General features: G+C 34.4%; 1 protein-coding gene across 2 annotated transcripts in view; it reads right to left on the bottom strand.

Annotated features, from left to right (window-relative positions):
• Positions 1 to 17,362, bottom strand: part of LRPPRC (leucine rich pentatricopeptide repeat containing) — a 93,298-nt gene that overhangs the window by 44,096 nt on the left and 31,840 nt on the right. For both annotated transcript variants that reach the window (XM_083829112.1, XM_083829113.1), the window contains exons 15-23: positions 16,456 to 16,483; positions 14,061 to 14,118; positions 12,842 to 12,948; positions 12,552 to 12,629; positions 12,152 to 12,205; positions 11,314 to 11,427; positions 9,967 to 10,097; positions 8,497 to 8,582; positions 6,665 to 6,869 (exon numbers count right to left, since the gene is read on the bottom strand). In XM_083829112.1, the coding sequence (XP_083685238.1) occupies positions 6,665 to 6,869; positions 8,497 to 8,582; positions 9,967 to 10,097; positions 11,314 to 11,427; positions 12,152 to 12,205; positions 12,552 to 12,629; positions 12,842 to 12,948; positions 14,061 to 14,118; positions 16,456 to 16,483 (861 nt within the window). The remainder of the gene's footprint in view (positions 1 to 6,664; positions 6,870 to 8,496; positions 8,583 to 9,966; positions 10,098 to 11,313; positions 11,428 to 12,151; positions 12,206 to 12,551; positions 12,630 to 12,841; positions 12,949 to 14,060; positions 14,119 to 16,455; positions 16,484 to 17,362) is intronic.

Genomic DNA, 17,362 nt, shown 5'->3' with positions numbered 1-17,362 from the left:
TTAGTCACAATCCTTTCAGCAGTAAATACCAGTAACAAGTACAATATTTCCACTTTTGTTATCTCAGTCCATTGGTGATTTTTTTTCTGCTGTGTATACAATATTAATGCCTTCAGAAGTACAGCTAACCATAATGCGAAACTGAAAAGCCATAAAAACAACCAGATTTGAAATTGTAAAAAGTAACCAACAAACGTAACCTTTAACATCCTAAACTGTGCAACTAACAGAACTAAGTCAGCTGCTGCAGACCCTTTTTCAAAGGATTACAAACCAATAAAAAAAAGAGGACAACTGCTGAAACAGTGGTAAACAACATGTAAGTTACTCTTTGAAGGAAGAAGTTCAAAATAAAATGAGTCAAACCAAAATGACACACACAAAACTTAATAAGTACACACAGCCAATAAGACCGTATTTTAGATTTCAAAAGGACTATCAAATACAGGGTGGTGGAAGTAGGTGAGAGGAAAGATTACTTAATAGAAGCAGCCAAAGGCTATAATAAAAGTGACTTGAGATGATGATTTTGCATTCCTGAAGCAACTTCATTATCGATCATCTCAACCTTAACAAATTAAGATATTCTGTTAAAACACGTTAAGTCAGATGTCTCCTCCTCACACTGAGATTTCTCATGCAGCACAGATTTTGCTTTTTCAAAGAATGAACTATCTAGATTACTACATACTATCTTCATCTTTTTTTTTGGATTTTTTCTTTTTTTGAGTAAAACACGGAATTCATTTTGCTCACTGATACTGGCGTTCTGAAAATACACCTAAGATGACGGATTTCTACCTTATCCCCCTTACTGAGCCCTGTTTACAGTGCATCTTCTGGCACCCCATGGAGTCATTTGAATTTTTGTCATTTGGGGTGAAGACTAAATTACAGGTTAATTTCAAAACTGCAAGTAGATGTTGCAGGCTAGATTACTGTCATAAAAGAGAAATACCATGGTAGTTACCATAGACAGATATAAAGCTTTATATAATCAGTATTTTTCTCCTGCTTTAGATGCAAGTTCAGTTAACATCTTAAAAAAAAAAACAGTTTTACAGAGAACTACTCAATTTCTAAGGAGGCACAACAACATTTATACATTCAAATTAAAGTTTTCAGTGATAAATCTAGCTTTTCAGATTGATGCTCAAACAGCCATAGTATTGTCTTAGCTGTATTCCTAAAGGATTAAAGTAACTGTTTTTAGGTCAAAGCTATCAATAAATGAACAAATAATTTGAATGTCATTCAAAAAGAAGCATTAAAGATTTTCTAGTCTCTAAATGTATGCTTCTGGAGGCATTAATAGTGTTTATGCAGAGAAAGAAGTCAGCAAAGGACCAAGATTACAAAAATGGAAATATTGTACTTGTTACTGGTACTATAGCTCACAGGTTCCCGAATAACTCTGCATTTAAGGAGGTCAGTATCCTGTACGCTCATTTACCAGGCATTTGTTTTTAATCTATCAAAATCTGACGTATTTGTTCTGTTGCACTCAAGCAACCAGTCATCCAGAGTTTTCTAGTGAACAGCTTTTATAAAACCAATCAACAATAAAACTGACAACAAACAAATATACAGCAGAGGTATAGAAGTTCAGCCTTATTTGGACGTATTTCTACAAAAATTATTTGTACTACTATTAGAAAAAAATCTTATGCTTGTACTTGAGTTAAAATGGTTTACTTAACAACCTGCACTATTTCTCAATTGTCACTGACTGCAATTAATTCTGAATATGTACTGGCAACAACTTTTGTAAACCAATCCTGTTAGAGAAACAGAAAGAAAATTAGAAACCTACTGTAAGCTTCAAATTTCAAGTATAGGTAAGATTTTAGTGTGTTTTTTGTTATGACTCCCTAACGCCAAAAAAAAAAAAAAGAAAGCTGCACAAAAAAGAATTTCCACATTTTAAGAAAATTCTGTTTAGGCACAAGGATTTAAGCTAATAAACAGCTGTGCATTTGAAAATATTTGGCAGTCTTTCTGTAGAAACTTATGCATGTCAAATACCCTTTTATCTCGCCAAAGGATTACTTACTACATGACTAGATTAAAAGCCTGGTCCAAAATTACTATTTAATTAATATGGATCAAGTCACAAAAGAAATAAAGCCCATATACTCATAGCCACATAGGAAAATCTGACTTCCAGGGGCAGTTTACACAAAATTCCTATTTAAAACATATGATCCGGCACACATATGATCCGTGCCTCATTTTCAGCTGGCCAGATTCTACAGGGTTTTTTTCAGTTGCTCACAGACAGTATTTGTTCAAGGCTAATATCCATTACATTTAAGGCTTTGTGTATTTTTCCCTGTGTCGAAACACGTTCCTTTAAAACCAAAGCTATACTATTATTTTCAAATGACAGCAAAAGCCTCAGTCATGACTTTATTATGCTTGCCCCTTAAGTAACCCCCCAGGAGTCTCAATTCAGCATTATCTTTCAACTAAATTGGAGCCAGAGTTAAGATCACAGAAGTTTTTGGATTCACGTGTTTTCTGTTTGGGATGCCTACGAAGTCCAAGATACCAGGGGTGTAAACCTCCAAAATATTTGCATGGGCGATTTTACTTGCACAAAGCTATCGAAGGAGACAAAACTAGCCAAATGTCTCAGTGTTTGCAGAAGAGTGGCTGTAACACCATGCCTGGCTATAACATCCCCCTTCAATTTCTGCAAGCCACTCCCCTCTTGCTTCAAGAAGGCAGCACTAAAGCTAACCCTTTTACTTGTAATAAACAACTTTCCCAACCCGAGAGTCTGCCTGATAAAACTAAGACTCCAAATATTGATTTTAATTGGAATGAAGTGCTGCAACATTATGCATAAAGCTTTAGTGAAGTGGCAATTTACCTAAGGGGTTTACTGATTGAAAAGCTCTCAAACCTGAAACCACTAGAGAGGTAGAAAGAAAAAAGGGACTCTCTGGGGTGGGGGTGGAGGGTAGACGGGTAAAACAAATCCCTCTCTACAAATCTGAAGCAGATGTTAGTGTAGAGGGAAGTCAATTCAGCAAGGTACAATCAGCTTTACAAAAATTATTCTGTTAGAAGAGAACGGGCTCTTGAAAGAGCTAAATGTTTTTCTGTTCATTTGCTATACTAAGGAATCTTCAAGGAGACTGGTGTTGCAATTACAACTAATCCTCCCCAAAAAATTAACTGTGTTGAAGGCTTTGTAATTTCCCTAGGTACAATTTAGCTGTCACTTACTTTAAAATTTACTCAAACATGCGTTCCGAACAGCACTAACTTCACATGTCAAGTGCTTTCCAGCCAATTGAGTCTAAACTGGAAGTCGGTGTTAAACAACTGAATGATTAGACAAGATAGCTCATTTCCCTGCTCTTTTGTTCAGAATAAAATGCCACATTTACATTATCAGACTCAACAGGATTTTCTGACAGAGGGAGAAAAAACCCTAGCGAACACTGTCCGTACCGAGCACATGAAGCCTGTCATTTACCAATCATCCTTCAAAAAGCAATAGCCATGAATGTAACTTAATTACGACCCAATGATCCTTGACGAAAAATCATCTTATCACTGTCCTGTCCCCATAGGGCAAATGAGACACTTTCGTCCTTTGGCACTGATGATGCTAAATTCCTAATTGCAATAATGGAGTAAGAGAGCCAAACATCCTTAATTTCACTGCAACACCTACGGAGTTTTCATGCAAATATCTACAATAAAGCCGCTGAAAATTTGAAAAACTGTCTCCATCAGAGATGGTTTTGCCTAAAGAATACCACCTAATTTAAAAAGATGTCTATTTTTAACAGTAAATTTAAAATTCAAGTAACTTGTATGTGCCAAAGAATCACCTCAAACAAAATCAGGTGAATTTAACTCTATGAAAACAAGACGAAAAATTGTCAAGGCACTGGATGCACACCATCTGCTACATAAGAAACTAAATATGGCTTTATATGAAATTAATCACAACCCAGCATACAATACTTTAATGGACAATGCTATATTAAAATGCACCAATGATTTTTCAAGAAATACAAACATGCTATAGCCTTTTGATCTCTTAAAATACAGCTATTCACCACTTGTGCTCAGTGACTTAAAACTACAGAGAATTTTTTTTTCATGCAGTCTGTGTTTTCAGTGGTTTCCTTCAAATTTTCTTCCCTCTCCTAAAAGCACTTCTGAAACAGTGAATGTGTAAATTTCAGACCTCAAGATGTTCTGGTTTGTTTCCTTTCACAGAAGTAATATTTTACAAGGGGAGCAATAATAAAATTATGGTAATAAGAAACTTGATGTGGTTCCTGTCTTAAACTTGGAAACTCCTATTTTTGGTTTTAAGAAAATTGGCTTGTGCAGCTTTCTTGTAAGAAAAAGAATTACATGTACTTATTTTATCTGTTAATTTCTCCTGCTGTAAATAGGTATTATCAAAGTACTGGATAGCACAAGAGCAGGCAATAATCAACAATCCTATTTTTTTCTTTTCCATGCTCCGCTGCAAAGTCTCACTTTTAATATGCACTAGGACTTAACAAGAACTGCAGAATATTCATGAGTGGGTACAGAGAAGAGAGTTACATGAAAACATTTTAAACCCAAAATTGTCGAGATCTTCAAAAGCAAATCAGATTCCTTTACAAGCAATTAAAAAGTTTGAATTAATTTAAGAACACAAAACAGTAGCACAAACGCTGCTGTGGAACATTAAAAAAAACATTTCACGGCTAATTTCAGAGCCATGCTGATGATCTGCAGCTAAATGACAGCATTTCAGTAATGATACTTGAACTGCAAGATGGCAAATAGTAAGCACTACTGCTGAAAGAAATGACTAATGCTTATTTCAGTCACTCAACTTTCAAAAACTCTTAAGATCTCCACAATAAAAATAAGTGAAATGCAGTCATTCCTTTGAAGCAAGGTATCTGGAAAAAGCTTGCCCTTTCTGTTCAGTACAACATTGGAGAGGAAGCAAGTCTTTCCTCTTGTAAGAAGGCAGAAAAAAAAAACATTGGAAATGAGCATTCTTTGTACTGTATTTATATATAATGTAATATATTAAGTTATACAGCTGAGTACTGATGACTTGTAGTCATACAGTTCCACAGGAAGGAAGGAATTTCTTCTTTAAGAGTCTAGTCTCATCAAGTCTTTTTATAAAGAGGAAACAAAGTTTGTAAAAAAAGTTTTACCAAACATTTATAATACAAAAGAATCTGGGAATCAAGATAAAATAAGAGCACTCTTTCCTGTCCCCCTTTGCATCCATACATGATCACATCACATCACCATACCACTTCAACTGAAGAGAACCTAGTACTACCACATGTCAGTGTGCATAAAGCAATTATGTAATATGCAACCACTCTTACTGTGCACTGTAAAGCAAAGATATTTTTCCAATACATTAGTTACATATGATTGCGGTTAAATTACCTTCATAAACATCTGCCTTGTCTTGTGATATAACCAAGGCAGTGCTGCTGACTGCAAAGGTGTAAACTGTACACTCCTAACTAGAGGACTGATTCTCTAAAACACTGTTTTTAAAAGAGAACACGCATGCATCCACCAAGAGTTCCATCTTTATGACAAGAATTTTTGGATACAGAAAATGTTATAAAGACTTTGTGTACCCAGAATGCCTACAAGAATTACATGTTAACAGAAATGTTAAGATGCATCTCTGAGGCCGACTTACATATGAAAAAAGTGAGTATTTCACGGTATTGCATAGGTATTATATTATTATTAAATATAATATTAAGCCAAGAACACTTAATATACATGAAACAAACTGCAATAAACTGATCAGTCACTGTAGCTGTAAAAGATTAAAATCCAACAAGTACATAAATGACATGTTAAAAAAAAAAAGACTGTGCATACAGTAGGGAAAGACAAAAGGAATCCTTGGTTCAATTTCAGTTAGAAATTGTTATATAGTTCATACATACATTAATTTAAATATCCTGCCTCATCGAAAAGGTTATGCATAGGAACAACGCACATGGAATTACAGATACTTCCTCCCAGAACGAGTGTATGAACTTCCTTTTTTGTGGTAAAAGGTGTTAAAAGTATATATGGGAAAATCACAGCAGAGAAACCAGTCAGTACTTTCCTTGAATTTAAGTTCAGTGGCATAGTCTATAGGCAGTAATATCAAATTATCTGAATAATTGTGTGAACTGGAAATATTTCAGTGTCCAAACACACCCCTTCAGCTCACCTCAGATCTATTGTATGGCTCAGCAAAATAATGGTTTTGATGGGAAAACACATACTACTTAACCACGAGAGCTGAGTGTACTTAGCATGCTCTGAATAGCCATCCTGTCAAACAGACTTTAGAACCATCTTATTTGCAAGCATATTTCAAAATACAGCCACTTCACCTCTGGTGCGTCCATAAAACATACCTGTTGTTCCCACAACGATACCATCATGTGACGTGTAACTGACAATAAGCACCTTATGAAAAGATACTCATTCACAGTACTCCGAGATCACTCAAAGTGTGTATGGTAAGCGTGTGCAAGTTTACGTACAAAAGCACTTTCAAACACCAGTGTGTAACTACTGCACACAGCACACACAAGTCACACAACAAATAAATATTTTATCGTAAATTGTTTCATCTAGCTCAAACATAGCTTACTTTTCAAGGTGAACTGTAATCAGAGGGGAATAAAGGGCAGCAGTTTCTGCCAGCCCCAGGTTCACAATGGTCTCGTGTAACCGATTCACCGTTTCAACTTCACCTCGCATGGCAGCGGCGTTAAGAAGGCGGAAAAAAGATGCAACCGCTCTATCAGAGATCGGAACATCCTTCTCTTTCATCTCTGTTAGAACGTTAATAGCATCTACAATGAAACAACACAAAAGACCCTTAGGTAATTTCATGTAGGGAAAACAAACTGCTATTAAAACAGCATTTCAAACCCAGCAGGAATGTAAATTCTGGCGTATAATGCCGATTTCAAGTTAATTACTACTTGCATTTCTAAACGAGACTACAATTATAAATCCACAATAGCATGGTTTTATCATTTTGCTGCAACTTTGACTACAAATTATAGATAGGAACTGTGTGCCCACTCTGTACCACATAACCCTGTATAGTCTGCCCTATAGCTGCAAGATTCTACTAAATGGATGCTTTTATCGTTCAATGCTAACATCTGCTAAATCACTCCATTGTTTCTTCAGCAGATGGCTTGTCACGAGGCCAGATAATAAAGATATGTTTACACTGTATATACAGCCAGACTAATGGTCTGATACCGATAGGGCCTGTTTGCTGTGTCGATACTAATTAGCCAAGGAGAGCCAATGAAAGCTTTCTAACAGACTGCATGTTAAAACATTAGGTTCATTAAGCTTCATTAGTAAGGCAGAAACAAACATTTTGGTATATGGAATAAGTGCATTTTTATAATGTTCTTAATTATTGCATAGATAGGATGTTTTGACCACTTTGCATTTGGCTACGTTTATGAATTGTTTTATTTTCCGAGGGACACTCACGCTGTTAAAAGCAAGCTAATCTTTTCAAAGTGCTTTAATGTAGAGGTAGTAATGATCTGATTTATTGTGATTTAGAAAACATCAGCTTTATTATTTTTTTTTGAACAGTAAGATTAATAGGTGTCTAAGAGAAATTTCAAAGACGATTTTATTTACAAAAAATATATTAGCTTTTTAATTCTGTTGTACAGTCTTTTAGATACAAAATGTTACGGTTTTATATAAGCTTGGACCGTGTTTTTATTGTGTCAGGTCTTCTACAAAATCATAGAACTCGATATTTGGAGTCATGTTTTAAAGTTGATGACAGTCTAGGGTTCTTTTAAAGATCAACCAAATCATGTAAATAATAGAATTATATTAGACTAAATTACAGAAATTAAAGAGCTAACAGCTTAATGCAAACATCTAGCAATCCAAAATAGGCAGTTGGCAGAACACTCATTAAAAGCCAAAATTTCCAGGCAGTTTGACAGAATGACTCTAAAATGCAGTAACAAACACATAAAAGAACAGGAACAGAAAAATATATACTTTATAAAAAGTTAAATGATTTTTTTCAGTACTTGGCTCTTATGAGAAGGTTATGTTTATAGGTTTTATGTTCAGCCTTCAGACCTTCTTAAGCAAAAACAAAGCCATTAGTCTAGGCACATACGCAATTTGTGCCATAAGTCATGATCTTCAAACTCAATCCAAACAGCAATGCTAATAAAAACTAGCTGCAGAAATGCAAAAAGCACTGAGCTGTGCAAATGTAAATGACAAGCTTGCCAATCCATTAAAACTAATGGCCTGCACTGTCCAAGCATCTCTGGTTGAATTCACATGCAAATTTGTATGCAAAATGTTCAAGCACTTTTCAGGACATGATATACCATTAATATCAACACACATTTTTATTCTTGAAGCAAGATACCTTTATTATATAGCAGAAATACAAAATAAAAGCCAAAGGATTACCTTCTAGTCTACCATGTTTTCCTAAGACTTCTACCAGTGCTATGTACTTTCCAGTGTCAAGAGCAACAGGTGAGTTCCTAGGGAAGCTAGGAATTAAAACATTAAAAATTGTATCAGACATTTACATTTTATAAATACAGATTAAATTAAAAAAAAAAAACACAGAACTATGTAACAAAAGAACAGCATTAAGAGCTAAAAGTTCTAAGTGTTAAAAGAAAAATCTGATATACTTAAAAGATGTACCATAAATATTTTCTGTGCAGCTTCCCACCAACAGAAACCTAGACTTACAAGTTTTAAAGAGACAAATATTCTTATTAATTATTTGGTAGTTTTTGGAAAGAAAAAAAATGTTTCCCATATGCCTGGAAAGAAAACTCAGTCCTCACATCTGGGGTAGGGCTGTACTGTTTCCTATAAAGGAAAGAATGTGAAGCTACTCGCCTATAGTAACAAATGAAAATCTACTATTTTCAAGTTACTGCTATGTATTTATTTTCTCTTTCCTGGAATTTTAAAAACGAATTCCTCCTCTGCTTTTGCAACAATTTGAAGAGTTGCCTCTTAGCAATTTTATGCTACACCCAAGGCTGATCAGTAAAACCATGCTACTGCAAGGAAGCTCCACTAGAAGACTCAATTTTACTTCATACAAGCTCACTGTGGGGATTGTGGGAGAATGCTAGTGTGGCTAAAATCAATACGTTACAGTGTTTGCAGAGTGGTGAATTTCTTGGTATTTACAGCTCAATTATTTCTCAGTTTCAAACACTAGCAAAGTGTAATGAGCACCTGCCTATTAATCTACTGTAAAACCAAAGCAAATACTTCACGAATGCATATGAGAGACAGAGAGAACATCAAAGTAACACAACTTGTTTTCTCCCCTGTAGCACTGGACTGTAGGGAGGCTTTCAAGGGGAAGAGGGGAAAAGGGAAAGGGGCAAATAAAAGGATGAGCTGAAAGATTTTGCTCCGGGATAAGTCAGGCATAACCTGTTTTAGCTAGGAGCTAATTTTCATAGATAAAATACAAGGCTCTGAAAATAAAAATTTAAAGTAGAATGCTTGTTGTTAATCTTAAAACACAATGCCACTAAGAAGCACTGCTATCCTAAAATAATATAGGTACAATATATTCTAAAAGTATTCTAGTTGCTTTTTTAACACACAGTACAGGTATTTTTTTATTTTACTTAATTTAAGCCAAACTTCAAAAAAAACAGATCCTATACAACAACTTGCCTTTTAAAAAAAGTTATTGTCCATACAAAGTAGCTGTTTCTGATGTTCAATTATAGAAAAAATTGTTTCAAAAAACCACACCCCTGTTTTAAATGCACATACGTTGGTGGGGGAAAACTAATTAAAAATGGATGAGGGGGTTAATATTCAACCTACTTAATTCAACAAGGTCTGTGTATCAGCATAAATCTCTGTGACATGTTTCAGTGCCGGTGTACTTACACTTTTTCTTTCAGGTTCATTGCATCTTCTACATTATCATGTCGACAGCACAAATTTATTAAGGCTGCATAGCCACCAACAACCATGTCCGGTTCATATTTGGCTTTCACTTCAAGAGCTTTTTGCATATTCTATAAAAGGAACAAAGCAAAGATGTGAACTAGAGGAAAAGTCAATATGACATTATGAATCTTATATGTTCAGTGTGCAGTTATGCGACTGCTTTAGTGCTTTTAATAGCAGAAGATCATATTTTGAAAACGTAGCTGTAATATTTCAGGAAAATTTAAGAGTAAAGATTATTTTGCAGAAATTAGTATGTTTCTAAATCACTATATAGGTTAATTTCAGTGTAGGTTTCCAAGTCTATTTTCTTGCTTTAAGGTAACATTTCTATAGCATGCTTTAAATAAGGCTTTTTTTTTTTTTTTATGCCACACAGACACTATAAACATGATTAATCGAAGTTCTAATACGGTTCCTATTTATTTGGAATTCATAACAATTTTTCACCTAGTGTATTGCCAAACATACAATAAAACCACTTCCTAAAGAATAAGAAACTACTTAATGATCCCATAGAAAGCTTTTTTTTATACATCCCTATTCATACATTTGACCACTTTGAACTTATAATGGTGTTTGCTTCTAGTCTTATTTCATATGCAAAATCATAGAAACAGACAGCTGAGAATCACTCTTTCTGAACTATATTCTTAGCAGCAGTGAATACTGCGTTATCATCTGCACGACTGTTACTGTTCCTACATATACAGCTTTATAGGCAGGATCATACTGAACAAGAAACTGAATAAAAGTGTGGTGATACCCCCACAAATTACAGACACACACTAAATGAATGTAAACTACAGCTGGACGCCTGCCGAATGAAGGCAAGAGACCCTTTATCTCAGAAGAGCTTTCCTCCTGCAGGAAAATGGAATTTCAATCCCTGCATTAACAACCTAGTAATATTTGAATTGCAAATGACTAGTGCATGTATCAGTTGCTTGACAATCTAGATATAAGAGACCGGAGCCATGGCTTGAAAGGACATTTGGCATGTATGATAAACCTATCACAGCTGTTACTATCATTCACTTTGCAGATTATTGTAAACAAACTTCAGCAACCCCAAAACATGCCATTCAAGGTGTTGCTGAAATTAGTTAACCTTTTGATTTAATTGCTTTTTGCACTTATGTTTGATTTATAAGCATCAAACCATGAAACCTCAAGCACTGCACTTGTCTTTGCTTAACTATTGTCTTTCCATAATACAGTCATTTATGTCCCTTTAAAAATATAGCTATGTGTTTCCAATTATCTCTGCATTGCTTAAGATACCTCTTCTTCACAAAGAGCATGTATGAGTTGTTTCAAGACATCTGTAATAGGCTGGTTTTCAGCTTTTCGCTTTTCTAGTTTCTTCTCCAAAGCAGACACGTCAGATTTAGCACTCTAAATGGAGGTAACAGAAAGAATGTCAATTTCAAAAACAGCCTTCCCCGAACAACTTGTCGGATCACTTTTAATAAAAGACAGACAAAATAATCCTCTCCTTCCATAGTATAAGAAAATTTTTAATCATTTAAGATGCTTTTATCTGTTTAAGTAGTACATATTAATTGAAGATTTGAATCAGAATACAGTAAAAAAAAAAAAAGCATTAAGCAGCATATCTACAAAGGTCAACACTACTGTTTTTCTCATACTCTGTTCCTGTGTTCAGGGAAGTAGGGAGTAGAAGCCTATTTCTTTTTCCATCTCTGTTCTGCTCAGATCAGGGATGTAAAGACTTGACATTCCAGCATCACAGACAGTATGGATTTATATGGTTCCTGCCACTCAAGAGGATCACTGTAATTTACAAGCATGAATTAAGCCTCACACCACCACTGTTAACTAACTAGAACTTTCAAAGCAAATATATTTTACCAGACAGGGAAACTGAGGCATGAAACTTCAGCCAACTCCAAGGTCAAGCGTCAGGTCTACAGGAAAATCTGGACAGCCTTTATTCCTACTCTGGAAAGTAACCTCTGAACTTCAAGTGGTATATTTTAATAATGTCAATATACTTGCATGACCTGAAAGCTAGTGATTATACTTCATCCAAAACCCATATCCAAACATTATTATTATTCTGGTAAGAACAAGCATAGCCATTGGTGAATTTACTTACTTCTGGAATGCTGTCTGCAGACACGGGTTTTTTAGGAGACAGTGACCTTACATCCTAAAATGCAGTAAAACAAAGATATCACTAACTCAAAAAAAAAAATCTATAAGTAAGCATATGATGCTAAAAATGTTGTAGAGTTTATTATATAAATACAATTTTAAAAACCTGTATTCTGCAGCATTATTACACTGACTTGAAGTAACACTAAATGTATCCCTCTAAACTATCACACATGAGAATGAAAATAATTTCAACAGTTAGTGAAGAATCACAGAAAGGCTAAAAGGCTTACATATAAATCATTGCATTAAGGTATTTGTTTTGCCAAGGAGAATATTAATGCACAGAGTACACATACTCTATTTTTTAGCTTCAAAGTAATTGCCATAGAACCACAGACCTTAATTAATTCAGGAACTTGAGAGGAGTCCAGCAGTCTGCAAATGCCGCTGCAGAGGTTTGTAGGGATAACTATATTCTGTACCAAGAGGTGGGGAAAAAATTATATGAGTTTTGAAACACAACCAAACTGAAATTTGTCTAACAGAAATTATCTCAGACGTAATTCAAGTCTCCAGCTCTTGCATGTCATTGAGAAGTGGTCTGGTTGTACTTAAAAGCAGCAATTTCAAATCTAATAGATACATGTCAGGCAGGACAGGCATTATGTAGCAAAAAATGAAATGGTACCATCTTCTTCAGCTGATGGAAGTATTGTCTCAAACGCTCCTCCTTGGCCTGTACCTCTGAGTCACTCATGCTGTCAATCAAGTGATAAAGAAAATAGCCAACAGCTTCTGTGGAAAAAAACAAGAGAAAGCATTCCACTAAAATTACCGAGACTGTCATGTTATCAAGATTAATTTATAAGAAATCATTTTGGTGTGAGATGTCACCCTGATGAGAGGCTCTGAAATGGCAACAATGATCACTGAGGCATAGAGATTATGTGGTTTGGGAGCACATATCTAACTGGTGAGTGAAAGGAATATTAATTATTTTCAGACCCAGTGACAGCTTTTCAGTACAGAATCTTACTTCAATCTATTTTTTCCACTGCTGTGTGACAGAAGTGGTACTGCCCAAGGCCTTCCCCCCCTTTCCTGCCCGCCACCCCAAATAGTTGCCACAAATATTTTGTCACTGCTCAAAAGAAAAAACTGATTTCTACCACTTTGCATATTTTTTCTGTACATTTTACCCATTACATTCCATTACCAAGCTACATTAAGTATTGTAATATTGATATGAAGGCATAGAAGATGCTTTAACCATTACGTAACTAACACTGAAGGAGCTGCCTATTAACCAATGAAAACCAAGATTAACAGATTTTATCAAATGGTGCTAAGACTCTTATCTATGCAAGTGAAAAAATATATGGGGTCCTGTACTCAAGAACTTGAACAGTATTAGTTAATTTTCTTCTCAAAATGTTAGCTTTCCCCGTAAACCTCCCCTAGCAGGAGGATTTTTTTGATTTTTTTTTTTTAAACACAGATTATATGAAAAAAGTATACTTACTTCAAAGTAGAAGATTTGGGATGTTAAGTACCATTGTACTGCACAAAATCACTAAAGGTAAAACTAGATTGAAAGACGGCTTTTATTTTCTCTCAAAGTATTTAAGCACTGATACTGTGCTCATTCTATATCTATATTTTGGTCAATAAAATTAGAAAAATAAATCGTTATCAGCAAGATTTGTTTATAATTCTAAAAAAGAAAAGATCTAATGTATCTCAAAAATATGCTCTGATTATTAGAATCAAGATTTCACCCCACATGTTTTCAAATTTCACTTTCAAAAAGAAGCAATCAGTGTTTACTGTTGTAATCCCTCAAACCCATCATTACACAGAAGAACGGATTTGTGGATAAGTTACAATCATAGAAATTGAAACTCTACCAGTTGGTCCTGGAGGCGTCAGGCAATAACGTTCATCCTTGTACAACAGTTCTGTTATCTGGTAAGACAGAATAATCGTACATTGCAGCCAAAAGAAGCAGGACAAATAGTACCTGAGATTGAATTCTCAAAATAATAAAGCATCTCACTGTTAAGTATTATTCTTTACCACATCATAGTAATTCTCTAAAAAAAAAAAAATATACAAGGAAGGTGGGTTTTTTTTGGTGCGTGTGTTTTTTGGGTAAATAATAGGTTTTTCTTAAAAATATATATTGCAAACTGAAATGCTTTTATGGCAGTAAGACAGATTTTCTAGTATGCTTGTGTATCATTCTACAGAAAGTTAACTATCATAAGACATTGCCTAAAGCAAATATTAACTGATGTTGCTCCTGGAGATGCTACAATTATGTTCCAATTTACTGAAAGGCTGAAATTGGCCCGTAAAGCTTTTTTTTTTTTTTTTTAATTCTGAAAGAAGCAAATGCATGAAGAAAACAGAGGAACATGATTTATCATGCTCTGTTAGATTTAAGATAACTAGCATAGCTGTTCTAAATAAATGCAATTTTGAATGACAACATATACATCCATAAAAATTAATTGCATTCTTTATACTTTGACTAAATTTAGCACATATTCCATTAGTCTCATACAAATTGAAAGAACACGTGGATTTTTACTTCAGAGGAAAAGAAGCATTTACCCCAAGCCCCCCACATCCTACCCACAAATACTTTAACCTAAACCACATCATTTTAAAAATCCATTTGACTGTTCTTAAGCAAATTATATCATCTATATTTAAAATCCCAGGTTTTAACTATTTCAAGAATTTTGCTGTATCTGACGTGACAGTAGAATGCAATCTGAGAGAATTAGGAGGGAGATGGATTCTCGATGTCAGAGAGCTGTGTTTTAAGCAATGACAAAACAAAATGAATCCTCACCTAATTGTTAATATGTTAATAAAATGAATAAATAAAGCCAGAAAACAACAAAAGCGCAATGGAATTATCACTTCTCATTCTACCAACAGCCTAGACTCTGTGAATGGTTAAACTACAGTGGTCTTCTGCCCTTTTGCCCTTACCCTCCCTGTAAGGAACCAACACACTGAAGAATCCACAACTAATAAAAACTAAGGAAGTCATGATAACGCAATTCTTCTGAATCAAATTTCAGAGAACACTGCAAATAATGGACTGCAGAAAAAAAGCATGATATCTTTTTTAATAAGTAACTATTTGTTTTTCAAGTTAACCTTTGTAAAATAAGAAGTGCTAATACATATATTTAACTCATAAATTTAGTAAAGATGACAAAATACACCTTTTCTCCACTGTGGAGAACTACAGAAGTAGCTGTAGATGTGGCTTTACATGCAGACCACCGTTATTTCAGTCCTTCAACTGTCCTTCAAGTTTAATTCAGTAAAGGAAGTAATGAAACTGATCCCCTTTTTTCTTCCTTTTCATTTTTTCCCCTTTTTCTCCCCTCTCCGCACGCAAGAAAGAAGGATAGATGCAGGGGACAAAAACATCTTCTGACCATAATCTTCACACAACACAAGGTGGTAGAAAAAAAAAAAAAAACCACCCTGCACCTCACGACTAAAATTTATTTATACGTATCATTAAACAGCACAACAGCAACTTTCCAAACTGCAATTTCCATTTCATTCCTTTTTTCTTCTTTTTTTTTTTTTTTTCCCCTAAGTCTGAATATACAGCAAGCCACGTACATGCTTATATTAGCGAGGAAGTACAGTATTCAAATAAACGACAAAGCAGCAACTCCCTTCCCAAATTTGGTAACCACAACCCGGTCAGCATTTGCCAACATCTCCTCTATTCTAGGTCCCTGCAAGGTTTATTAACCAAGTTATATGGGGTACCTTTCTAAGGTAGCCTATACTGGAGAGGGCATGATCAGCCAATTTTCACTTGACTTCATTCAAGTGACTTATCTGTCTTTGCCTTTAATATTTTAGATTTTTCACGTTTCTGTCATTTTACTTAATCATGCCTTATTATTTTATTCGCACTGGTGTGGGGATAGGAAGAAATTTTAGGGAAGGAAGGAAAAGGATTTTTAGAAGCATCAGGAAAACCACGGCTGGCTTTGCATATGAAGCTACAACTATATATTACCTTCAGCTCTAATTGCATTGATCTACAAATCAGAATAAAGATACACATTTGATTTTTACAACTGCACTTATCAAATATGAAATCTCAATTTCATATAGTTGTACAATCTGCTACTGACAAATGTCTTGTTCTAATTAATGAGTTCTACAATTAGCAGGCTCAGAATTCAGATTTACATTATTTTATCATAAGCATGCAGAGAAATTGATTTTATTTACAGCATCACTATCTCCACTTACCTTGCTCCAAAGCTGTACATCATTTGAGCTGAAGAGGGCAGCAAAGGATAAAAAATTAATAGGAACAAAATGATTTTACTCTGGTCTCTTGTGTGTTTGTTTTTGTTTTTGTTTTTTAAACCCACAAACTATATTAACACTAAGGATCTTGTTATTTAAAGCAAATTATTAAATCTCAGTAATTCCAACATACTGTTTAAACCTGTAAGTTTTGTACTTTTTATTATACTGAACTCTGTTTCTAGTAAACATCCTAAACTAATGCAGCACTCCTACTAGGTAACTAGAAATAATATATATTTTTTTTTTTAATCTAATCTTTTAACATGTTCTAATTGTGCATTTTAAATTTTATACTGCAGTCTTAATATTTCAAGAAAATAAGCTTCAAGCAAAGAATTCACACTACATAGAAAACCACATGTAGAATTTAGAACAAAAATTTAGACTTCTATGCATTAAAATTAAAATTTTAATATAGATGGACAACTACAGGTACCTATAAATGCATTTGTAACAAAGAATAAATTAATCAAATATCTCACTTAAGCTACAATGTTTATTGGAGTAAGATAAATAGGTAATATATTAAGCACAAACTGAAAACGAAAGAATTCTCCTTTCTCCATTGATGTTCTATAGAACTGAATGGAGAGCACTTCTGCACATCATCAGGTTACAACCAAAGACCAAAAGTTAACCAGTTCACTGAAGTATTAAAAAAACCTGACATATTCCTGTTATTTACAGGACATCAGAGTTCTATCTAAAAGCTGTAACATCTCAATATCTATAAAGCAGCATTAATCTAGACAAGGCTAAGAAAACAAAAATCAAAAACTTTCGACCTTACTTTATCTTCCTATAATTCTTGTAAGGGGAAAATAAGATGTCAGTCTGAACGGCT

The sequence above is a fragment of the Anser anser genome (assembly GCF_964211835.1).
Source record: "Anser anser genome assembly, chromosome: 3".
NCBI classification, from domain to species: domain Eukaryota; kingdom Metazoa; phylum Chordata; class Aves; order Anseriformes; family Anatidae; genus Anser; species Anser anser.
The sequence above is the reverse complement of the archived record's forward strand: the minus strand, read 5'-3'. Positions and strand labels throughout refer to the sequence as shown.